Below are 24,901 nucleotides of genomic sequence, written 5' to 3'. Positions count from 1 at the left end.
TCTTCACTCTTGCAGGATCGTGGGTAAAGCTTGACGGCTCATTTAGAAACGGCAATGGAGCTCAGCATTCTCCAGTTATTTCAGAAGACGGAGCGATGGAAGATTTGTTGGCTGAAGCAGTCGAAGATCACAAAAACAGTTCGAGGTAGGATTGGGGTATTAACTGGGCTGTGGTTCGCGAGGTTCGAGAGTTGATTGCGTTTTCACGCAAGTTTATTTAAAGCCTATTTGTTTTAACTGGTTTAGTTGACTTTTCCTTTCTATCTTAACTTATCTAGCGGCGAGAAAAGTCGTTCGGGTTCACCAAAAGGAGAGGAATGCCCGCAAGGCTTGCTGAGGGCGGTATGTTAATTACGTGCATTGAATTTTACGTGATGTTTCCCTGACTCCAGTGTTGCCGATTGTGACTGATTTTGTAAATGGCGCGCGATCGATTTCTCCAAACGCTTTCTGTTAAACTGTTTTTTGTAAGAGCTCGATGTTTGAACGATTAAAGCTGGCTCTGACTGCAATATAAATGAAAGAGCAAGTCGCGTAATTAGTAAAGTGTTTTTGTTACGTGCACTGAAAGCAAATATCAAGAGTGAGATAAAGCTGCTTCGAACACGTTAGCTTACATTCATTGAAAGCTTTTTGGCTCTTCTTTCTTACATGCTTCGTATTAAAATGGATGTATACAGCTAAATTCAGGTTGATCAGTCTGATTAATTTGGAATATTTATGTACGTGGGCAGAGAATTTTCATGCCGGCGACTGCACACGGAGAAATATTTTAAAATCTTCCGTTGATCTTTATCAAAACTATCAAAACAAGAAGATGTTAATCCTGCAATGCTATTGCGATTTTTTCATAAAAGCCAGAGTAAAAAAAAAGATGTGGTTTTACAATTTTTTTGAATATCAAGTACCAATTCATTGGCCAATTGATCTTATTTGTTCATGAAATGAATCCAACAGTATCACAGTCCAAAACTGTAATTCATCAAGTAGTTTCGTAATGTCTGTGGTTGTTACAAATGCATGCCACACTTGATACAATATTCCTCAACTATTTAAAGCTGGGACATGTCTGACAATTTCCCTTGAGTTTCATCAGTGTCTTGAAAGACCCAATCTGAAATTTTCTAGCCTGCGAACGCAGACGTATTTCCGGCTGTCTCTCCTTTCGACAGCCGGAAATACGTCTGCGTTCGCAGGCTAGAAATTTTCAGGATGGAAGAGATCAACGTACTTGTCCTGAAAGCTGTACTGTGAAGTGTAAATGTTTGTAGATTTAGTAAGTGCAGTGGTGTTTTTTTAAACTTCGGAAGGGGTTTTTTTCTGAGACCCCCAGCCCTGACCCCTCTGGAAACTTCATGCATTCTTTCAACTTCTTTTGGCTTTGCCCCCCCCCCCCCCCCACCTCACCTGGAATTTCCGATCCCTTCCAGGGGTGTATGGAAATTGAAGGCTAATTTTAATTTAATTTTCTAATTTTTATCGGTAAAGAAAGGTCTATTTAAAGTCAAAACTGAGGGATGGAAATCTTTTGAAGAATCGGTATTGAGTAGTAATAAAACAGGAAATATCAAAGTTCATGTTACATGTAACCCAGGATTATTTCCGGAGACATCAATACATTGTGTAGTGCTTCATCAAAACACAGTCATGAGATAGTCACCCTGAGTGAGTTAAATTTTAGAAGATTTCTTTCTTTCATTGCAGGCTGATACAGTGCTTCCTCAGGAACGCAGCACTGACTGGATCTGGGAGTGGTCCAGCCGGATTGAAGTGCAACCTCAAAAGTAAGTGGTAACAAGATTTGTATCTTCGTTTAAAAGGGGATCTTCTTGGCTGTATAGAGAGAAGATGAGGAGCAGTTTCTTGTCTTTGGAAACTGACAGCACGCATAGCTCGCAAGATTAAACCAATGACTTATAACCTCTAAACCATGTAGCACACCAACACTTTGCATAACATTTTTTTGTAGTTAATTTTGGGCATGCTCATTTTTAAAATATTCTCTTACATTTTTGGCAAGTGTCCTATTAAGATTTTTGGCATAATTTTTTAAATAATGATTATTCAATGGTATAAACAGGGAATGGAAGATGCAGCATCCAGTTAAAAAGTCCAAGCCACGCGGGAAGTCATTGAGCATCAGAGGCACTAAAGTCATGAAAAGGTACGTAGTACTACCTAACTTAAAAGGCAAAAAAATCATGACAATAGTCTCCCTGATAAATCAGACACTTGTGTCAGGCTATGAGAATTGAGGCTATATTTATATTATTATAAAAAAGTGACTGCCATCTTTTTAACAAATTTAAACATAGAGACCAGGCTATGAAATTTGAGGCTATATTTATAATTATTATAAAAAAGTGACTGCCATCTTTTTAACAAATTTAAACATAGAGACCACCCACTACATAGTTTACTTCTAAGGTTTAAAGAATAACCTGTGTGCAAGAAATAGAAATAGAAATAGATCCAAAAATAGATCCAGGATATGACCAAATATGAACACAGAATGTCTTAAACTTAATTTTAAGAATAACTTTACTTAGCCATATATAAAATTTACCAGATATTAAATTGCATATTACACTTTTTTATGCTACGTTCTTGACTGTATTTTTTCTTCTTGTGTGCAATATTCTTTCCTTGTTTGAATTTTGATTGTAACATCTGATGAGTATTTTTATCTCGACTGATGAATAAAGACTTTAAATTAGTTATTTAATTAAATACTGAATTTTAAGATCATATCACCTCTTATAGTTGTCTATTAATCCCAGTTCCCACTTGTATGGATGTCAGAATTCAAGTGCTCAGGGCAGAACTGACCTACTGTATGGTGCATTTGAGATGGCTTTTTGTTGTTTTAGCCCAGTTTCACCAGAATTTTTGCATGTGGCCTTGAATTCCATAAGGAAACGTTTCTCCAGTGTTTATCTCCGGCTTTGCACTGCATTTGCAATAAAAACCTAGAATGATTATGGGCAAGTTTTCTGTTTTTATCACAAAATAAAGTGCAAAGCAGTGGATAAAACAGGACCACACTGGTATACATGAATAATATTTTAGGTACACTGTATAATTATACCTGCCTACTTTCACGCATTATGTGTGAGTCTCACGCCTGCGGACTGAAGACATCGATCTCATGCATCCAGGGCAATTTCTCACGCCTGACTCACAAATCCGGACAAGTTGTTCAGAAGAAAACGTCATTTCATTTCAGATTTGTTATGTATTATTTCTTTGCTCTTTATAACAATCGCAAAAGCTTCCAAATGTTTACAATCGATTCGAATCGTAAGTGTGCGGAATATCTTCAGTCATTTCTGGCAATGTTCTAAAGTCTTCGGAAAATCATCGGAAATCTTCAGAAGTGGCAGCCCTCAGACGTTTTCGGAAATCCCGGTTTTGATGAGACAAAAATCTCACGCATTTCACCCAGAAAAAAATTGGCAGGTATACTGTATTCACGTGTCACTTTGAAGTAATAATTGTTGCATTTTTGCTTCTCTCTTGCAGTAGTTCAGAATTGATGAATATCAACTTCTATGTTGTTGTACCTGCTGTTGTGCTATCTCATCTCATTGCATTTGGAATTGGGTAAGTAGTGTGAATTCTCATCAACAGTGTGGTTGGTGGCTGTCTTATACATCTTGTACATAGAGGATCAACCCAATAAAATAGGTTTTTTTTGCTTTTTAAGTAGCTGCTCTTTACTTTTCTAAATTGCAACTGACAGCCTCAATCTAATTTATTGGTCCTGGACACAGGACAGTTGATATAGAGAAGGAGGGGGGGGGGGGGGTGGTGGGGTGATTGCTGACAGTTAAGGGCTGATGTCATAATCATAAAGTGATTGCATATGGTTGATTATAAGCAATGATAATTCTCTATGAAGAGGTACAGTGTTAGCGATCCCCACATAGACGTACTGTCTGGAGATTCACCTTAGTGTATTTAATGATTCTTGTCAATTTTTTTTGGATCAGTATTAGTCCAACTCCATAATATTATGTCTTGATGTGCAGGGTCAGCTGTATTTTAATTTACCAGTTTTACCAGAGAATTTATTAAGAATTAATTGTAATAATTAGTGTTTTATATTTTTGACTTGTAGAGTCTATGTAGGACGACGCCTGGTTCAAGTTGATGCATTATGATCATGGATCCTAACAAACTTAAACCAAAAAAAGGGCTGGGAAAATTATTTTCCTCTTCAGTTGCTGATGGACATGAATTTTGACATAAATCACACTGGGGGGATCCAGGTCAAGCTGAAGAGTTAATTGCACATTTACTAGTATATTTTTAATTTGTCAGAAAGATGACCATTAAGTTTCTTCTGTAGAATCCTCCCTTCTGAAGCTTGTTTTGTAAACCACTGCAAAAGCACTGTTACATCTCATTGATGCCTTACCCCCATGTGCAGTTCCAGAAAAAATCCATACCCACCCCATGGTAGGTCGTCGGAAATTTCCATGGGTCGTGTCTTAAAAGTCAAAATTTTAGAAGCAAAGTATGAAGCTAAATTGGAATTTCCTGGGGGAACATAGGGTACAAACCAAAAAATCTTCCATTAGGGGAATATGCCGATTGGATATTTTCGGGAACTGCACCTTAATGTTAAAAACTGTCATTGCACAAGGTGTCCTCTGACTGTACAGGCATTGTGTTTTTGTTTGTGAGGTGTCTGCATTGCACTCTTAGTAAATCAACACAATATACAGTTAATTTGTGTATTGCAATACCTGTTTTGATGAGATGTTCTGTTTCATGAGTGCTGTAAATTAACATGGTAACCACAATAAATTGTAGCACAATAACATGCACAGAAAATTAAAATTAATATTTGTGAATGCCTAATGTCCATCACTGTAGTAGATCTAGAGCACCTTGTCTTTGGTCGGAAAATATTAGTACATGCGTGTGTGAAAATATTTGATGATCCCCTACCTTTAATAAATCCCCCTTTTGATAAGTCCCTGGCCTTATTGTATGACCTTCAATTAGCCTCTTAATTTAATAGAGGAAATGAGGAAGTTGTTATTGAAACTTCGTGATGGAAATAGAAAAAATAAAATGTTCATTTTATTATGAGCATAAGACAAAGGAACACAATATGTGAGTCCCCAGAGTGGGAACTGATCCCATCCTAACGCAGAAAAATGAGAAAAATTCAAGAACAGCTTCCCCATAAACCTGTCAGCCAACTGTCAGTAAACGGTTTGTCAAGCGGCCGACAGTCGACCAAAAGACAACCGACAAATGGACAACAGTCGGCCACGAGTCTCCCTGCAGTCTACCAGGAGACTTGTGGTGGGCTAGCTAGGCCATTCCCTTTACTTAGCCATTTACAAACAGACTGTTTCATTTTAATTAAAATTAAATGTATTTCCACAGATACCGATAGCTGTAGAATGTTAATCCTATATCTGTAAAACTGTACGTTCTCAAATTGTCAGCTTCCCCAAACAGAAAACTATTTTCCTTGGATTCTATTGTACTATGCAGTGATTAACTGCTGGACCTCAAAACGGTTTAGAATGCTGCTATTGTGAAGGTCCAGCGAGGCAACCAATTAATTTGTGGATATTAGAAAGAGTTGAATGATGTGTTATGTTAAGTAATATATTAATTATTCTTGCATAGACATTTTGTTGTCAAGAGTGTTTATAAGCCATGCATTATAAATAAGCTAGTGAAATAATTGTATCCAGAAGTTAGTATTTAATGGTGGCCACATTGGATACATGCAGCTATAAGAGATGAGTTGATCATACTAATGATACCCTCATCTCCCTTACCACATATAAACTTGGCAATGTGTGTGTCCTGAAGTGACAATTTTATTTGGTTCTCTGTGAGACAAGTTTAGATGATCAGTAACAACTGGAAGAGACAATTTTATCCAGTTAATTGTTGAAAACTATGCAGCACAGGTCTATACATGTAAGCTACACTCACAGATAAAGCTGCACTCCAAGGTAGCACAGTTAAGTTTAAATTTTGGACAAACAAACCAAAATTATTGGTTATACCAGTCGGAATTGTCAATAAAAATATAATAAATTAATATACTTTTCGTGACTGAAAATGAACTTGATCTTTATACTGCAAAAATGCACAAAGTCCTGTCAACAATAAATTATTGCAATTACTGAAATATTTTTTCTTATTCACAATGAGAATATATTCCATGAACATTTCTTTCTTAATGATGACGATGATGATGATAATGATAACAATGTTGTACTAATACTACTACTACTACTACTACTACTACTAATAATAATAATAATAATAATAATAATAATAATAATAATAATAATAACAAATATTATTGTAAAGTTGATTAATTTAATTTGCAGTATATCAAGGGTTTCAAGCAAGACAGACTAAATAAACAAGAAATAGCTTATTACTTTTATAGGAAATGCAAGCGACCTACACAATGTAAGAGATACTGATGCACCACTGATTTCTTATGAATACAAGACTGAACCAAGTCAAGCAAAGCATTCAGGTAGTTGTGAACAAAAGGAGTCACTCAAGGGTCACGTGCATTTTCTAGAAAAGTAATAACTAAAGCTACTTTCTGTTTATTTAGTATTTTGCCCAAAATGTAAGAAATAAATGAAGCAACAAAAGTTTCTTACATGATAAATGGTCTCTATGCCAAAATAGGAATTAATAGCAACTTTGATTTTAAGGCAAAAATTACAGTTGTGTCTGTCCTACATATAACCCTTCAACATTGTACTTTTCATGGTAGATGTTCTCTCCAGTAAGCAGCACCCACAAAGTACAACAATTTTTGGTTAAAATGTTATTGTGTACAGTCATATAATTAGTTACCCACTGGTTTTTGTGGTATTCAGACTTGTTTAAATACTGGGTGCTAAATTTTGTCAATAATCATAGTTTTCTGTACCTTAAAAAAATTAATTTTGGGAATTGATTTCATTTGTTACTGCAGAAAAGCTAACGAATTATAATTTTATTCATTTGATTTATTTATATATTATTAATTTTCCTAACTAATTAGCTCTGTTATATTATGCAGTATAATTTTATTGATGTTGTGGGTATACGTGTCCTTGTGTAGTTATTTAAACAAGATGATAATAAAGAAGTGTTTGTTGGTACCTCAAGCTTTTTTTTCACTGGATCTTATAACCTGCAGCTCCATGTTTGTTTTAATTTATGTCTAGGAACAATGTTTTGTTGTTTGTTATTTGAATTGGTTCTCTCAACCCATAATGCCAGATGTTGCAAATGGCACAGGCCACCCCTCAACAAGAAGCATTAAATACAGAAAAAAAAATTCACCAATTCAATGCACCAATAAATATCGAGGAATGAGGGCTTCACCTTATATTTGAAACTTACAAGAAACTGGAATCAGTCACAGCTGTGAAATACCCATAACTTGGATGATTATTTAAATTTTATTTTATTATTTCAGAATTCAATTTTCATACATGTGCAATATATGAACAGTTAGAACATCATTAATTTTTGACAATTTCACTATTTAGTTGATTGTGAGATTCAGCACATTTTGTTTCACAAACTTACTAACTATAGATTATTATTATAGTGTGCCCTTACATTAATTTTGCTACCTAATTAAGACGTTGGAAAAATTTCCCTTCAACAACTGTAACCCAACCTGTGGATTTTAAATAATTAAAATTAAATGTGCTGCTTACCTGACTGAAAACTTGCAACTACAATGTTTTAAATTGCATAAAGTAACATGTTAAATATTTTGCTGTATGACAGTGAGATGGAAGGTTATTATTATAGGTCTACAGTAATTATTATTTTTGTTTCTAATGTTGTGGCTCAAAATACTTAACTACATGTAATATCCACCCTGGGAGCCAAGCTGCTGTGTACACTGTAGGAGGGGAGGGGGTATTAATATTACTTTATACCATCCAGCTAAAAAGAGCTTTCATACTGGCATAAAATTTTCTTGATAGTTTGAGATTATTTGTTTCCAGGGTTTCATTCTGTCTTTGGGGTGCTACAGGAAAACATGCTTCAGCTGAATGTCAGCCCTGAACAACTGCTAAATCCATGACACCTAATAATTTCTTTGTTTTTGTTTTGTTTTTTCACTCATATTACTACTATCAATGGGTATTTGTAAAATTCTTGAGACTTGTGAGAAGAGACACCACCCTTGCAAAAGTTGTCACTATTATTCTATATCAGGTCTATAATTTGGGGACTTGTAAGAAGGCCTCCAAGAAGGATATTTCCCAATTTTATGGCTTAACATATTTACATGTAGCCCGCACAGTTAAGTGTAGAAATTTTACAAACATGCATATTTATACAAAAATGCATGTAGCTTTCATATGCAGTGAGTTGCTGGTTCAGCCAAAAAGGCAACAATTTTATATATATCCAGAAGCATTAAATTTGCAATCTGGCTCCCCCTCCCCCCACCCCCCCCCAAATCTCCTTGGAGAAAAGTTCTAGGATCTGGCACTGTGCCAGCTATGAGTGTGCAGGTTAAAGCAGTTGGGTTCTCACTGACTCTATGGCATGGAGATTGGTAGGCTATAACATTGTTATCTTAATGATTGCAGTTCTACATGTAGCTTGGCCAACTAAAACAACAGGCAGGGCAACCTCATGTAAATTATTTGTGTAAATTCATACAAATGCATGTATATACATGTATGTAAATTAATGCAAAATGTTTGCATAATTTTTCCCTAGCTTGAAAAACTGTATGTCAATAATAATTCTAATATTCATTAGCTAACAACACTGAAACATCAAAGCCCCTTGTTGAAATACACTGTTTTGATTCCTGGGTGGTTCTTTCTGATGGTCTTCCGTGCCTCTGGTTCAAGCTTATCCACTGACAAGGAACTGCAAGAAAAAAAGAAATATATTATAAATTGTGGCAGTACTTTTGAATCCAAACTAAATTCAAGTACATGTAAGAAAGATAGTTGTGTACACTAGACAAGTGCAGTTTGATCTGTTACAGTGTTCTTGAGCTGAATTTAATTTGTAAGTTGCAGAAAAACAATCCCTTCTTCATAATTTTACGAGCTGCTGTTGGCTTTCTAATAACACAAGCTGAGCTTGCTTTGCACTTGTAATGACCTTTATGTACTGCCGACAATGAAATGAATTGATTTTTGGAGGTTAAGAAAGTCTGCAGTGCCAAAGGTAAGTCTTAAGCTTTCATCGCAATAAGTCCAAATTCCTGAGATGATTGAGACCTTATGAACAGATACGCACTGGGAAGAACCGTTAGGTAACAAACTCAATTTGCTAAAATGCCAAGACTGGCATTTAAGCCTGAAACAAACACTGTATGTAGGATGGGTATTTTCTCACAACAACATGACCCATGCTCCCAAGTTTATTCTTGGCATAATTACATAGTCAGATTATTTAGGAAACTAGTAATTATTAAATAGATATACTGTATTTTTAATTAACTGATTATTAATATTAGGAAATTAAAGTTACTAACCATCTCTGAGGAAAAATTGAACATGCAGCAGGAACCATAAAGCACAAGCTAAAGATATAAAGTAAAAAGCTTTATCAAAAACATGATTGAATTTATTACTGTATGTATTTACTTGTAAGAGGTCACTAGTCAGCAACTTTTAAAGCTCCAATTATAGTGACTAGCATGTTGCTTCTCCTTACAACATCAGTAATTGATTAAACTCTATCCCTGTCATGAGAATATATAGGAAACGATTGAACCAAAACTAGTAACTAAAGCCAGTCTACAGACATGACAAGGTTTATTAAATTTGAGAGTCCTTAAAACATTTAAAAATAAATCAGTGAGGAGAACTTATGCATGTCAACATAATAGAACTTTAAGAACCATTAAAACATAATTTTGAGAGAGCTAATGTACATGTATGGGTAATAACCAAAAATAATACATCAACAATGAACACACGGAATCTAAAGTGTCAGTTTCCACGCTCCGCTGAGTTTCTTCCTCTACTTGAGGACATGAAATGACACCACCACTATTTATTGGCCTTGTTTTTCTCAAAAACTAAGGGCAAATCAGCCATAAAAACCACAGAGCAAGGTTCTTTGACTAACTTGAAGGCCTGTACAAAAATTCAGGCACTTTCTAGCAAGACAAAAATCAATCCAAAAAGTCAGTTACATCTCTCTTGCATAAAACATTGTTATCAATGTGCATCATGTACCTCACTTAAACTTGTAGTGTATGCTGTACTGCGTTGCAGTACGTCAACTTAAAGTACATGACGTACACTGTAGCTTTGAAAACCTCACTTACTGGAAACAGTTTTATTAATAAATGAATACTGTTTACCTTACACCACACAGCAGCATTTGAATAGGCCCATGCAATGGTTTAATGCGCTGTTAAAATAAGGTAAATGAAAGAACTTTCAGACACAAATAAGTGTAATTATAATCATTTAAATGTAACTTCTTGAAAATAATTAAAATATTACATGACTTAACAATGAAACAGTTGATGGAATAAACCAAATGATCACCAAAGATAATTAATTGTTATTGAGTTGTCTGTAAATGATGTATGATCTTGAAACTTTTCTCCAACTGCTACTACAGTACATGTATAAAGAGATAATCATTATATTAAATAAATCTAAAGTAGTGAGGAGAATCTGTACCGGGGAATGAAGGTTTAATTTTTGATATCATGATCACAATACACAGGCTGTCACATCTACAACAATAATTTATTTAATTCCAATTGTTATTTTCTCTATTCAATAAAAGAAATAATTGAATATTATTAATACATGTAATAATATTAAATAATTGGACTCCAGACAAACCTGCATAAAGCGATACTTCTCTATTTTCTCCATTATAATAGGCACAACAACTGGAAAAGTAACAAAAAGTCATATTTTACTCGATTATCACACATACACTTACTAATTAAGCAGTCAGTTATGCATATAAATTACATTACAAGTAGATTTCACAAGGTGTACATGCATGGGATACAAGATTATACAGTCATGTAAATTATCAAATGAATGTGAAATTAACTGGCTGTTATTTAAAGCTGGATAAAGATTAATAAGAGGGACAGAGGCAGAGGGGTGGGGTAAAGCGATCTGACAAGGGGTCTGAACGTTCCCAAATCATGATACATGTACTCCATCAGGTTTGCCTCTCATCAGAATGAAAAAAATTCCCTAACTTTTCCCTGACTATTCCCTGACCACAGAGCAGTTTTAACTGGTCAACCACCAAAGACAAATCCGTTGACAAAGCTGGCAATTAGAGCGCACAAATCAACTCCTTAGCAATTCATTTTTGGAACATCATTATCTTTGCCAACAAGGAAACTCCTTTGCAAACTTAATAGCTGGCCCAAGATAAAGTTTCCTGACTTTTAATTAACTGATCTTTAAAAAATATTTTTTTTCCTGACCCTGGAAACCCTATCTTAATATGCATTGAGAATTGCACCAGTAAAAACTTACAATAACAAAAAAAGTTTCCTCGGCTGATGAATTTTGACCAGAATATTATTTTTGCAACCCAATTTTACGTAATTCCGAAATGTCCTAACAACTCACTCATTCCTGGTGTAGCCATTGTAATCCTGGAGATTACAACTTGTGTTATTCCTGTCGTCGCTGCTTTCTTTGATTTTCCAACAGGATTGTCATTCTCATCAAACACAACAATACCATCTATTATTTCTCTAAAGGGAAAAGCAAACAGGAAACAAATCCCATTTAACACAACCTTTTTTACTTACATGACTGTGCATGTACAATAACTCATTTCAAAGTAATTAATAAGTAAAGAAACAAACTATAAAAATTAATAACATGTACTAATAAATTACTATTAAAGTACTGTATGTAACTGTATACATGTGAAAAACTGCACACATACACTGAAAGGGTGTGCAATGGTATAATCCAAGAGAGTGAAAAACTTCTGAACCACATATTTTCAAATATTAATGTATTTTTCTGAAACTAAAACTCAGACCAGAGCAATACTGTACTTCGCTGATCTCTTGTTTCCTTTCCTCCCATCCCCTTCCTTCCTTTCTTTTTTTTTTCTTTGCCTCCAAAGTGAACCTTATGCTTACCGTTGCCTTGTGAGAGGAATATTGACACAGTTGGCGGCAGCCACTGCAATAAAAGGAACCCAGCGAGCAAGAAGAGGAGGGGCAGTCTGAAAAATAATTGTAAGCAACAAACAATTTATTTCAGATCAAGAACTCCTTGTAATAAACTCTGACAAAAAGGCTTCCTGCTCGAAACTCGAGCTTCGATCCTCGAAGCGAGGATCGAGTTTCGAGTCGAGACTGTCAACTTACATTTGCACGGTACTGTACATACATGTACCTGTAGCCTTAACATTTTTACGTGGATGCAATTGAATCAGTTTCCTCCTACTTCTGGCAACTTGCCTCTATCCCCATGTAAGAGTTTTTGGTTGTGTGCCTTTCTGATTAATGCATGTTCAAATAATATTTTACAAAACTTTGGGTAATTTCAGTCACGTAAAATGTCCTACCTTCACTAGAGTATTGAGACCCACTGAAACAGCAACAGCACTCGAGGTTGCTGAGACATAAGCTATACCAATCTGCCTAAGATTATAAAATAGGTTTTCAATTAAAATTTATTTAATAGTTAGTCATAATAAACCTTTCAATTCCTTACAAGAGTTATATGTATGCATAAATTAATATTATTTGGTCACAAGAATCTTACAAGATCTTGAATGTACGATTCTTGCACGATTCTTAAATAGAAACGTTTTGGTAATATTAACAATCTTGAAAAAAATTAAATCTTAAGTAATAAGAATTCCTCCTGGGTATCAAATTCCCTGTTTCTATAATTATTAATATCAATTTTCTTTGTCAAACAAGCATCTGAACGAAACCTTACAAGAATATACACCGGTAAAAGTTCTAACCTAATTGCTCTGCTTACTGGGCCATTAGCAAGACTCAAACAACTGAGGGGTGGAGAAAGTCAGGTCCTGCCCCCCTGCTCCACCCTCTGCTATAAGCTTACTTTAATACACTGTAGCATTTATTTATGTTGTCAGTGTGTGTAACTTTTGCTTGGATTTTACACAAAAACACTGGCAGTTGCTGTACACATTTCCTAAGGATTTTTCCACTCATGTCTTTAATAATTTATTTTCAATTGATAATTAAATAGTATTAATTTTTTCATTTGATTTACTGCATGCACAAGGCACAAGACATGCTGTCCATAACAAAATTTATCTTGCAGTCTCAATTTGTTTGTATTTGAAAGCATAAATGGAGAAGTTTCAGGAGTTCTTCTGGGTCTTGGGGAATGTGTTCCAGGTGGGACCTGGCATGCTTAATTCTGGGAGATTCAACTGTTTGTTGAATCTGTTGTTGGTTCTCATCCTTGCTCTGAGAGGATTTTGTATGCTTATGAGTACTTTATTACACACACATTTTTCCAATCCTCAAAACTAAGGGAATTCCAAATTACAAAATAACACAGTCAATAACTGTGCATGTAAATCTGAATAGCCTCTCCAATTAGCACTCTGGATCTATTATGTCAATACAAAAAGTTATTTCTTTTATTTACTTAACACTTACTTTCCAGTAATTGTTGATTTAGCATTCCTGTTGGTGTAGTTAACTAGAGCGTTGAATGACTGATTGATCCACTGCCAAAATACTACAGCTGGAACAGTCCTGTTAAAAATTGCATCCATGTTAAATTGCTTTATAACTGAAATTTGTTACACAGTGACTTACATTGTATCAACAGAATTCAACAACAAACTCAGGCAGAAAAGAGGCAGTATCCTTCATATGCAACTAGGGGGGTCTAGGAAAAGCTCAGCATCACAAATGCTTCTCAAAAGGACTTTATCCCCTCAGTTAAATGTGTTGTGATAGCTAAGGGTATTCATTTTAGTTTACTATTGATACTGAGATGTTTTAGTGCCTAGAAACAGTTTAGATCTGAGGAGAAAACTACCCGGTCCTAATCCCAGATAAAGCCATGTGGGACGTTTGGAGATGGGGTTAGCAGCCCCACCATAGAAATCAACCAACATGTGGAAAGTTACACAGACTATAGCCTGACTGTGTAGTTGGTGAAAAGGGCATCTGGCTGGACATCGTATGGATGGCATGCCTGCTTGAAAGAAAACATTTAATACTTAATATTTTATGAGGTAAATGTAAAATTCACTATTAAAATAAGAGCCATGGCAGTATAGAGGACAGCTGCTTCGCTGCTTTGAAACAAAAGGTTTCTTTTGTTTCTCGTTCGAACAAAAGATTGCAAAGACACGCTGCCAAAAAAACTTGGTTTTTTGCATACGTTATTTCTCGAAAACGAAGCCCAAATTAACGAAAAAAAATACAGAGCAATGTTTTCCCATTAATTTGAAGGTCACATGCAAAAATTCAGGCACTTTTGACAAAAAAAAAATTTCAAGCAAATTTTCCACTTAGCATAGTTTTCCACCAAGCCCTTCAATTAAAGACTGAGAAACACTCAGAACACAGACCTGTACCACTGCAGCATGGCTCCTGTTATTGCCATACCACCAGGGACTTGGAAAGACATGCGACCCATAAAGTTCATTCTTTCCCCAGTGTCTATATGAAATGCAGAGTCAACCAGGTGCTTTGCATGCCAGAGTTCATCAACAGACAGTTTGGGTGCTTTTCCTTGCCTAGTGATTTAAAAAATGAGAAGAATAAATAACAGGAATTCATGCCGAATTCAGATCCAGCTGCACTGCCTTAGGTGATTAATTTTGTCAAAATTAGTGAAGACAGGGCTATGTTAATAAACAAAGATAAGAGTGTGTCACACAATACAAATGAAAATTTCAATAGCAGAAGTACATACATCTTATTCGATGGTTTTACATATAATACGCGCGGATATTTTGCGAGTTGCGTAGTATTTTTCCGAGCCCCGAAGGGGCGAGGAAAAATACGAGCAATGAGCAAAATGTCCGCGAGTATTATATATAAAACCATCGAATAAGAGATTTATTATTCCACTACAAAAAGATTTTGTTATTTTGGCTTCTGTGTTTTGGTAACAGTTTTGAAATACACCCGGCATTAACTGTCCATCGGTATATGGCGCGTACGAATGACGTAAACAACACAGAAAGCCAGTTAAATGTCTTTAATTTGATTGGATAAAATGAAAAGATAAATGACAAGTGATTGACATGCTAAAAACTTGTTTTCGAGCTTGCATCGTTCTAAACTATTCTTCGTCCAGTCTGGCCATTGTTGCTCCTTTTTTCTGCCTTTTCCGTCCGTATTCGCTCTGTTGTAAACCGGTCAAACCGGGACATTACAGTGTATTACGGTCTCATATTTTGCGCGTTCCCTTGACCTTATTTGGTGAAATGACATAATAGTGGAATAATAAAAGACTGTATTTTATCTTATGGTAACTCAATTCTTGAAAGCTGATTAATGAAAAGGAGAACCCTGATCTTACACATTTTAAAAGTAATCAATCAAAACCTGTTACATGTATGTTTAACCATCAATATACTGTACAGCCGCAAAGACTGATGTTTCAGAGGCAAAAAGTTCACTTTTTATACTTTGAGAAATGAAGAGTTGACAACAAATAATGTGCAGTTCCAGAAATAATCCCTACCCACCCCACGGAGGGTCACCGGAAATTCCTAGGGTCCTATGGGTAGGAGGGCCTAAAAAGTCAAAATTTTAGAAGAAATGCATGAAGCTAAACTGGAATTTCCTGGGGGGAAAACAAAAAACCTTCGGGGGGGGGGGGGGGGCGGGGAGTATTTATATTTTTTGGAACTGCACAAAAAGACTGTGCTATCGAGGTCTTCCAAGGGCAGATGGTGCTGTTAAGTTTTAAATTCAAGTTCTATTTATTCACAACAGAACCTTAAGTACACAAAATAACTAAAATTAAAAGATAATAATTAAATAATAATAATAATTAAAAGGTTAATAATTTAATTAAAAGGTTAATAATTTAATTAAAAGATGTTCTGCCTAAGGCATCATGCACTGTGCAGGAATACAATGTAGATGAAGTTACTACTGTTGTTTGCATGAGAGATCATGGTGTCGACAAAACATTTGATAATGATTAACTTACTCATAAGCCTCCACGAGTTCTTTTGCCTCATCAAGCTGTGCATTTGTATAAAGAGCTTTTCTCCAGTCTGTTATTGCAAAGAAATGTTTGAATCTTCCCCAGAAGGTGGACTGATCCCATCTTGGAACACTCAAGTTGACTTGTCCTGGTAAAGCTAATTCTGAAGCCATCCTGGTCTCCTTCTTGTTTCTAAATTTGTGGCTAATAAAGTAAAATAATGCAGTTTTTGGCTAAGCCTTCAATTGCATTTCTGACTAAATGAATGTAAACATATGAAACATATATTTTTTGAACTGTGTATGAAAGATCAAATAGAAGAAAGATCCTCGCAGTTAGAACACAACTTAAGCAGTTGCGAAAAGAAAGCCTGAGAAAAATTCAGGCTTGAATGGGATTCAAACCCATGATCTCTGCGATGCCGGTGCAGTGCTCTACCAACTGAGCTATCAAGCCAACCGGGAGCTGGTTATATTGTGAGTCTGACTCTTAGGCTTATTTATTAAAAGTCTAAGTTTCTGATATTGAGCTGGTATAATTTTTGCCAAATGGAAGAGCAACAATGGTTCAGTTCTGGAACTACAGAGAGGGTACTGACTCACTTTCTACCAAACTGACCTGGTTTCAAATTCCAGACACTAAGTACTGTGGAAAGGGAAAAAACTTACTGGCATAACCAGAGAAATTTAACATGTATCCAGAATAAGAGCAAAATCAAACCACATACAAACTATAACTTAACTATGGTGCTTGAATTTTGATTTGGAAACAAAATTAATTTTATAGTAGGAAGCGATGGATCAAACCACTTTGTTATACCTCCAAACTCAAATACGTACGTTTCCGATTGGAGGAGAATGTGTCACATGCCATAGATCAAAACTCACTTACTCCCTATTAAAACAACTCCTTGTACTTTTGCAAAATTTGGATGAAAGCTTTCAAGATGTGTAACATTTTGCAATAACTAGTTGTCAGGTGACAAACACTTTGTTTGCCTCCCCCACCCCCTCCCCGCCCTTTTTGGAGCCAAAGTCGAAAGTTGTGTAGCATGAATTTACTAAGTTCATTTCCTTGCGGTTAAAAGTATAATAAGCTTATAACTTTATACGTGTTTGTTTTTATATATATGATTACAAACAGTGCCCTTCTCTAACAAAACAATTAAATGAGGCTACCTCGTGTGAAGGAACTACGGTGGGCTGTATTCCCTAGTTACTCTCTACGGTGAATTTCAGTGACTGCAGAAATAAACGACGTCCTTAACTTAAACTTAAGCTTTAATAATTGGAATCAAGTGAACATCGCACGCATATTAATAGAATCAGCGTTCTTTGTTCAAGTCCTTTTAGAACGGCCTATGTAAAGATTTTGACGAACTAAACGACACAGTTTAAGTAACAGAAGCTTCGAAGTGATTGCTGTTCTAGTTAGCTAAGATTTAAACATAAAACATACCACAAAGTAAAGATCGTCTGCGCGCTGGGCTGGCGAAAAAGAAAGCTTATAACCCAGTCATTCTTGTTTTCGTCTCGTACTTGGCGGGTTTTGCGGTCTCGTGGAGTCTGGAAGAATCATGTCGTGGGCTCATACACAATTTTCAGCGGTATCGATTTTACCAATCTTCCGTCATGTAAGAACAATTCTCGTGAGCAGCTGCTGACCAGTTGTTGTTTTGAAAGATGGAACTCGATCACGGTGGTGGTGTAGTTAGAGAGGAATATCAAGAAATTAGAAGTGTTTTTAACAGTGGAAGAGACCATTCTGGTATTTCATCAGTTCTATTTGATCCTCTTGAAGAACTTGTGTGGACAGCAAATCAATCGGTGGGTGTAAAGTAGAGAAATGCAAGGAAGAATTGTTCTCATTTGTTAAGCTTTTAACATGCAGTGTATAAATACATGTAGTTTTTCGAGTTTTAAAGCAGTAAAATGATCCAGCCCACTTACATCACATTTTTCTCTTATATGGACTAAATAGTATATAAATGAGTTAAGTGGAAAACTGGACTGTAAAGTCAGCATGAAGACATGGAATTTTAAAATTTGCTGCACACTGAGCTTGCTACCAGTCTATTTTATAGGAAACTAACCTTATATATAATTAGCTTATTGTTCATACTGAGACATGTATTTTTTACAGTATAATTAAGCTTATATTTTATTTTTGATCTGAATGGCAAATGTGACATTTGGTCCAGTGCATCATTTCTGGAATTCAGTGCAACACAAATTCAGTGGCTGATTCAGATGTCAAAATTTTGCTGAATTAAATTTATTTTGGAAATGCAAGGCTCATACATGTGTACATGTACAAAGCAAAGTAGGTCTTAGTTCTCTATTCTGTGTTCTGAGTAGTTCGAAACATAATTACAATAACCACGATTAGATCATAATCTATGGCAAAACTGATAAATGGGTAAAGACATTATGTTAAAAACAAAAAAACAAAAAACGGAGACTGAATGCTTGAAGTTAAGTCTGGATATATAGGAGCTGAGAGCTAAACGGTTAACTATTGTTGTGAACTGAATTCTAAATGTCACTATTGTGTAGTAGTCATGACATTTTCCTGGCAGGTAATGGAGGAATTATTAATAATGTTCCATCATGTTTCAGTGACTAATTTAAGTTTCAGAACCCAGCCTTCTCTTTTTTGTTTTCTTCCTCCTTCCTTCCAAACAGTATGGCAAGGTTGATAGGTAACAGTAAAAATTATATTGTAAGAGGGCATTAGAGGAACTGGAAGCTAAGGTCCTTTTAAGGTCATGTCTTTTAAAATTCATTATTTTATTAATACTGCTTTCTATGTTTCATTTTATGAAGGGCCATTTAGCATCTTATTTTGGACCAGAACTGCAGAAGTACACATCATTCAAGGTTCATCATGAGGAAATCCGGCACGTAACAGTGAATGACATTGGTATACTGTCTCTTTCAAGCAATGAACTCTGCTTCTCAGCTCGAACAGGACTTCGAATCTTTAACCTCAGGTTAGGGCATGCAGTAGATCTGACTGGGCACTCTGTCCAAGGAATGTTTTCTTGCAATTTTCACCAAACTTTACTTCCATTTAATTTAAGATTTTGGTAGGACTTGATAAAAGAACTGTGCAGCTATGTTAGTCAAGTCAGTAATTATGATCAGGTGCCATTTTCATTATTTTTTATTTCGGTAAACCATTTCTGTGGGGAATGTGAAATGAAAAATAACAATCAACCATGTAAATGGAAGTTATAATGGTGCTGCTAAAATTGGAGTATAGGCTTGATTACTCAGGTCCGGTTTTCCTCCAAGCATAGGCTTATTTTCCAAACAGTGGTTGGTTAAATCAAGATTAAAATTGGACCTGATCACAGGTTAGTGATGGGAGGGACTACCCTATAGAGCAAAAGATCGGCTGTAGTAAGAATGTCATGATCATTCAGGGGGAAGTAAGAAAATGCTCATAGATGCTTCATGGTACAGACATGGTGGGCATGAATAACTGGCTGCAACAGTTGTCGATCTCTAGAAAGGCTTATGTGAAGTTTTTATCAAGGTCCTGATTCTTGCTCAAGTCGTAAGCCTGAGTATACACCACATCCGACATGTAGAATAGATCCTATGCAGGCTGAATATGTGGTCATGATTTTACACTGCCTTGAAGTCTGATTAGAAATAACAATTAAATAAATTATTTTTTGCAGTGGTTCTGACCTGTCAGACTTGCAGTGCATGCTGCAAAAAGATGAGACTCACCTGTGGGTTGCAGGACATCAGAACTTGATGTTGGAGGTGGACTTGAAAAAGGGAGCAGTCAGTAACAAGGTAAAAACAATACAATACGGGTAAGTAAAGCTGTTAATTTCTTTTAGAACTCTGATCAGGCACGCGGACTTCCAATAACTTATTATCTACAGCTGTACTTATAGCACATTACTGGATAGCAGGGATGGCACAGTTGTGAGAGCACTTGCCTCCCACCAATGTGGCCTGGGTTCGATTCCTGGACTCGGCGTCTCATGTGGGTTGAGTTTGTTGTTGGTTCTCATTCTTGCTCTAAGAGGTTTTTCTCCGGGTACTCTGGTTTTCCCCTGACTCCTCAAAAATCAACTTTTTTAAATTCCAATTTGATCTGTATATAGTGCTCTGTGCTAAATACATGCATGTACATTTGACGCTTATTAAATTAAGTAATTTATTTTTTATTTATGATGAACTTAATGTACAGTGTACAGTGAATTAATTAAAGTCATTTGTAATTAACTGGAAAACTACTGTCTATTATCAATTTTTACCTCTGCATGCATTGGATGGACAGAAACTTACTGGGACTAGAGGAAACAATTAATAATTGTAGTGTTGTTAACAGTAACTCAAGACAAATTTTTCACAACAGACTGAAGTGGACCCTGGCACTGTTGTGATGAAACAGTCTTCGCGGTATCTCTGTTGCGGTGACACAGCTGGCAAGGTAGAGCAGACTATACACCTTGTTGTTGTACCTGTAACTACAAAGTCAATTATAGTAATTTATTAGCCTTGAGAGTAATAGGTAACGTCTTTACCCTGAATAATATATTGCATTTTAAAAAGAAGTGCAATTACTCTGTTTGACTGTGTTGAAAAAGGCATGGAGCCAGATGAATTCATGAAGCCTTCCCAAGTTAAGAATGATGTATCTTAAGCTAGGATTGTTTCTTGTCAAAAGTCTATCTTTGAACTAGCAAATAAGCCTACTGTTAAGAGTCACAATAGTTAAGATAAGCATGTATCTTAACTTAGGAGAGCTTTTTGAATCTGTTCCAGGGCAGTTAAATTCTCCTTTTCAAAAATGTCCCATTTACACTGTAACTCTCCTAAAGTTGTCATGGCCTCTGTTAAGCAGGCATGCTCACCAGATACAGTTAAGTTAATCTATGAGCAGCTGTTGAGAAATTAAATGTTCAGTAAATTTTTGTTTGTTGATCCTTTTTTCACTTAATTATCATAATGGCAATAATAATTTTTGCAGTCTCCTTGTTTTTATTAGGTGCGGCTGAGGGATCCTTCTTCTCTGAAGTGTGAGCATGTGTTGGATGCCCACACAGGCACACTGTCAGATTTTGATGTGTCGGGAAATCTTCTGGTTACGTGTGGCTTTTGCTCAAGGTATATATAAGTTGAATCATTGTTAGTCTGTGATAGATGCAGATATCATGTATTTCTCAATTATTTTCTATGACTCAACTAGCTTCTTCAACAATATTACTGAGATATTCTGAAACATTAATTGGGTCTGATACGGAAAGAATGAAATGACGAGAAAAGAAAAGGCACCACATTTGTCATATAAGAATTAAAAGGCTGGTGTAAATGCATTTGAGATTGCTTTTTGTTGTTTAAGCTCAGATTCACCAGAGTTTTGAATGTCGCCTTGAATTCCTTCAGGAAACATTCAAGATTCAACAAGATTCTGTTTTTATCACAAATTAAATGAAATGCAAAGCAGCAGATAAAACATTGGAGCAACGTTTCCTGAAGGAATTCAAGGCGACATGCAAAAACTCCCAATCAATCTGAGCTAGAATAACAAAAAGCAATCTGAAATGCACTATATAGGTTGCTTAACCTACACTGTAGACAGTAGTTTACTATAGTCAGAATTAAAAGTTATTAAACCTTTGTTTAAATAATACCCAGTAATCTGTACATGCATGTACACTGTAGGTTTATATACACACAGTATCTATTTTTTCTTTGTAGGATGGGGCACTTGGCAGTTGACAGATTTCTAATGGTGTATGACCTTAGATCACTAAGAGCTCTTCCACCACTCCAGGTATGTAAAGTCAAACCAACACTTACGTTATGGGTGCATCCCATAGGCGGGTACATTTACTGTCAGGGAAATTAAGTTGGGGAAAAACAGAATCTTCTCAAGGTCAGGGAAAGGTTGAAGAGAATTCTGTATCAAGTCAGGGAAATACTTAACTATACCTCAAAGTCAGTGAAAAGTCAGGGAGTTTTATTTTTTGCTAGCCACCAATTTGTCACACTAAAATTTGACTCAGTTTTGTGAATATATTAAATTGAAGTTAAATTTAGCTTTAATTTAAGTTCAAGCTTAAGGAAATTAATTCCCCATAAAATTTGTAGTTACTGCAAAGTATAATTTATTATATTTTATTGTCTCTTTTTAAGTAGATTGACTTGAAGTTTCCTTATTAACCGTGAATGAACTGTTGAAATAGTGCTCTAACTTCCAATTTATCTCCTCTCTATATAAACTGTAAATTAATGTGTACTTAATAGACTAATAATAATTAGCACTTTTCCTATTGAACCAGAAAAAGCTGGTACCTGACAAATAATACAATAAGCAGTAAGGTAAGTTGACTTTACGGACAAAACAATGTTTGTTTATACCATTTTACACAAATCTCTTTTATTCCCATACAAATCCTTCAACTCAACGGTTCTCTGATATTGAGCTTGGGCGGCCTGTGATTGAACTGCAATACATGTAACTGTACTGGAGCAACTGACCAAAGAAATGTAACCACAGTCGTAACTGTATTCCCAGAGTTATTCAAAAGAGAACATGTGAACTTAGAACAAATGAATTTAACCAGTAAATACATATATCTTATTCGATGGTTTTACATATAATACGCGGGGATATTTTGCGAGTTGCGTAGTATTTTTCCGAGCCCCGAAGGGGCGAGGAAAAATACGAGCAATGAGCAAAATGTCCGCGAGTATTATATGTAAAACCATCGAATAAGAGATTTATTATTCCACTACAAAAAGATTTTGTTATTTTGGCTTCTCTGTTTTGGTAACAGTTTTCAAATGCACCCGGCATCAACTGTCCATCGGTATATGGCGCGTACGAATGATGTAAACAACACAGAAAGCCAGTTAAATGTCTTTAATTTGATTAGATAAAATGAAAAGATAAATGACAAGTGAAACTTGTTTTCGAGTCTGCATCGTTTCAAAAACTATTCTTCGTCCAGTCCGGACATTGTTGCTCCTTTTTTCTGCCTTTTCCGTCCGTATTCGCTCTGTTGTAAACCGGTCAAACCGGGACACTACAGTGTATTACGGTCTCATATTTTGCGCGTTCTCTTGACCTTATTTGGTGAAATGACATAATAGTGGAATAATACACTGGGTTTCATAACAGTACTAGTCCCTTGTCATAGTCTAGATATTTACTCTATATGTTGATTGATCTTATAAATAATGTAAGTTAGTTAGTTTATCGTTATTTTTTTTGTGTGTTTGTCTGTTTAGATTGCCATTGATCCGCTGATGTTGAAGTTTGTCCCTGCATTCACATCAAGAGTAGCAGTGGTTTCTCAGGTTAATAGTTTCTTCAGAATCTAACAATGCAGGGATCTCAGCATTAATGCTAACTTAAGTGCTCATGAAAGTAGTGTGGTGGGATAGCGGGTTTGCATAAGGGATTTTTTTATACAGTGGAACCCTGCAAGCTTATGGACACCCACTTACATGTATTATGGACAGTTGCGTTTGTACTGACAAAAAGCTCATTATCTTTTCTCTTACATTTGTACATTAACCATTTAAAACAGACACTAGTTAATGCAGAGAACCAACACTTTTCTGTGACCTGAGTGACACACTCTCACACAAAGTTAACATCGCTTTATGGACTCTGGTTCTTCAGGCATTAAAGATGAAAGACATTTTCTTTTTGGTCTGCGTCTGACAGTCATCTTGTTGGTAACCACAGAATAGAAGAGGGACTACATGTACATTGGTTGAAAGTCTCTGAAAATACTTCAGTCCTCCGGTCTCTTCCAAGCTTGTTGATAGGCCACACTTTCTTTCCTGAACATATTTTTACAAACAGGCAGAATGTTGTCAGTTGTCAGTCAGTTATCACTGGCTGAAAAATTTATCTAATGTATCAACTACATGTAGGTCAGAACGTTTTTAGGAGAATCAAATACCCCTTATCTGGCTATCCCGCACCCCATGCCATTGGGTTAATAAAATTAGTGCACCAAAAGGTGATCAAATGTCTGATGTATGCTTTCTTAGAATGGCCAGTTCCAGCTTCATGAACCAGGAGGCCTGGTCACACAGTCATCCATGGTGGTGTACCAAGTGAACACTCACGGTACCTTGTGTACAACTTTTGACATTTCAGCAACATGTCAGTCCATCGTGTTTGGCGATGCGGGAGGTACTAAACTGGTAGATCATGATAATTTTTATTACTATTAACAGTTGATAAGACAGTTTCAATGTCACCCAAAACAGTCCTTCTCAGGACTACACTCACCCGGATGTTCATAATTTATGTACTTATGGCATGACTCCTGGGTTCAAACCATTTGCAATCACATTTGAACCTTATGTTATGGTCACCTGCATGATATATTAATGCGCCTTTATTACAGGGAGTCCAGTTTGTCCCAGAGAGACTGAAAATCCTAACTTTACCGCTTTAGCTTTGTCTCTTTGAACAGTGCCTGTACTCAAGAGATTTGGTGGAACTGGTAGTTTTTAGAATGTCGTGAAATTTTTGGTGTTGCCTGTTGAAAGAAGATTGATGCTGCCTGTTGCTGAAGCATAATGTTATTAAATTAAGGTGCTTTTGCAGAGCAAACTCAAAGTGTTGTCAAATGCTGGTTGGTGAGTGTGCAGAATGAGACAACGATTGGAAAACGTTCTAGCAACTCTTGGCGAGAAAACGAACAAGTCTTTGTTATTAGAAAGTTTTGACTTTATTGCTTAAGCCAGAAC

The 24,901-nt window shown here is 35.9% G+C and overlaps 3 protein-coding genes across 8 annotated transcripts in view; 2 read left to right on the top strand and 1 right to left on the bottom strand.

The window, feature by feature from the left end:
- The window catches only part of LOC146483319 (BCL2/adenovirus E1B 19 kDa protein-interacting protein 3-like), a 7,411-nt gene extending 263 nt beyond the window's left edge, over window positions 1-7,148 (top strand). Inside the window, exons 2-7 of one of the 2 annotated variants that reach the window (XM_085106055.1) lie at window positions 16-145; window positions 279-342; window positions 1,705-1,784; window positions 2,081-2,164; window positions 3,526-3,603; window positions 4,121-7,148. In XM_085106055.1, coding sequence (XP_084962181.1) covers window positions 16-145; window positions 279-342; window positions 1,705-1,784; window positions 2,081-2,164; window positions 3,526-3,603; window positions 4,121-4,163 — 479 coding nt within the window. In that variant the 3' untranslated portion in view covers window positions 4,164-7,148. Of the gene's footprint in view, window positions 1-15; window positions 146-278; window positions 343-1,704; window positions 1,785-2,080; window positions 2,165-3,522; window positions 3,604-4,120 lie in introns of both variants that reach the window. The other variant, XM_085106054.1, reaches the window with a different exon arrangement.
- Window positions 7,149-8,102: 954 nt separating this feature from the next.
- LOC146483318 (sideroflexin-2-like) lies at window positions 8,103-17,747 on the bottom strand. 5 transcript variants are annotated; one of them, XR_014863877.1, is made up of 12 exons: window positions 17,616-17,747; window positions 16,161-16,349; window positions 14,563-14,730; window positions 13,637-13,735; window positions 12,559-12,634; window positions 12,128-12,213; window positions 11,601-11,728; window positions 10,845-10,894; window positions 10,349-10,398; window positions 9,512-9,559; window positions 8,211-8,895; window positions 8,103-8,165 (listed from the first exon to the last, which is right to left on the bottom strand). XR_014863877.1 is itself a non-coding variant. In XM_085106051.1 (12 exons), the coding sequence occupies exons 3-12, from the start codon at window positions 16,328-16,330 to the stop codon at window positions 8,799-8,801; spliced, it is 972 nt and encodes a 323-aa protein (XP_084962177.1). In that variant the 5' UTR covers window positions 16,331-16,349; window positions 16,760-16,802; window positions 17,616-17,708; the 3' UTR covers window positions 8,103-8,798. The 5 variants fall into 5 exon arrangements, 4 of the variants coding, with proteins under 4 accessions (XP_084962177.1, XP_084962175.1, XP_084962178.1 ...); XM_085106051.1 differs by adding an exon at window positions 16,760-16,802 and having other exon boundaries at window positions 8,103-8,895; window positions 17,616-17,708; XM_085106049.1 differs by having other exon boundaries at window positions 8,103-8,895.
- A 65-nt stretch (window positions 17,748-17,812) lies between these two features.
- The window catches only part of LOC146483317 (PAN2-PAN3 deadenylation complex catalytic subunit PAN2-like), a 34,568-nt gene continuing 27,479 nt past the window's right edge, over window positions 17,813-24,901 (top strand). The window contains exons 1-8 of the mRNA XM_085106047.1: window positions 17,813-17,983; window positions 18,983-19,149; window positions 19,846-19,966; window positions 20,538-20,612; window positions 21,171-21,289; window positions 21,884-21,959; window positions 23,420-23,488; window positions 24,194-24,338. Coding sequence (XP_084962173.1) covers window positions 17,840-17,983; window positions 18,983-19,149; window positions 19,846-19,966; window positions 20,538-20,612; window positions 21,171-21,289; window positions 21,884-21,959; window positions 23,420-23,488; window positions 24,194-24,338 — 916 coding nt within the window. The 5' untranslated portion in view covers window positions 17,813-17,839. The remainder of the gene's footprint in view (window positions 17,984-18,982; window positions 19,150-19,845; window positions 19,967-20,537; window positions 20,613-21,170; window positions 21,290-21,883; window positions 21,960-23,419; window positions 23,489-24,193; window positions 24,339-24,901) is intronic.

This window comes from Pavona decussata, unplaced genomic scaffold, assembly GCF_977016875.1.
Source record: "Pavona decussata unplaced genomic scaffold, jaPavDecu1.1 SCAFFOLD_39, whole genome shotgun sequence".
Lineage (NCBI taxonomy): Eukaryota > Metazoa > Cnidaria > Anthozoa > Scleractinia > Agariciidae > Pavona > Pavona decussata.
This window is presented reverse-complemented; position numbering and strand designations above follow the sequence as displayed.

Coding starts and splice junctions, on each gene's coding strand:
- LOC146483318 (XM_085106049.1), bottom strand. CDS start 16,330: ATGGCTTCAGAATTAGCTTTACCAGGACAAGTCAACTTGAGTGTTCCA. Junction 12,635..13,636: donor AAATCAACAATTACTGGAAA/GTAAGTGTTAAG, acceptor TTATAATCTTAG/GCAGATTGGTATAGCTTATG. Junction 9,560..10,348: donor ATGCTGCTGTGTGGTGTAAG/GTAAACAGTATT, acceptor TTATATCTTTAG/CTTGTGCTTTATGGTTCCTG.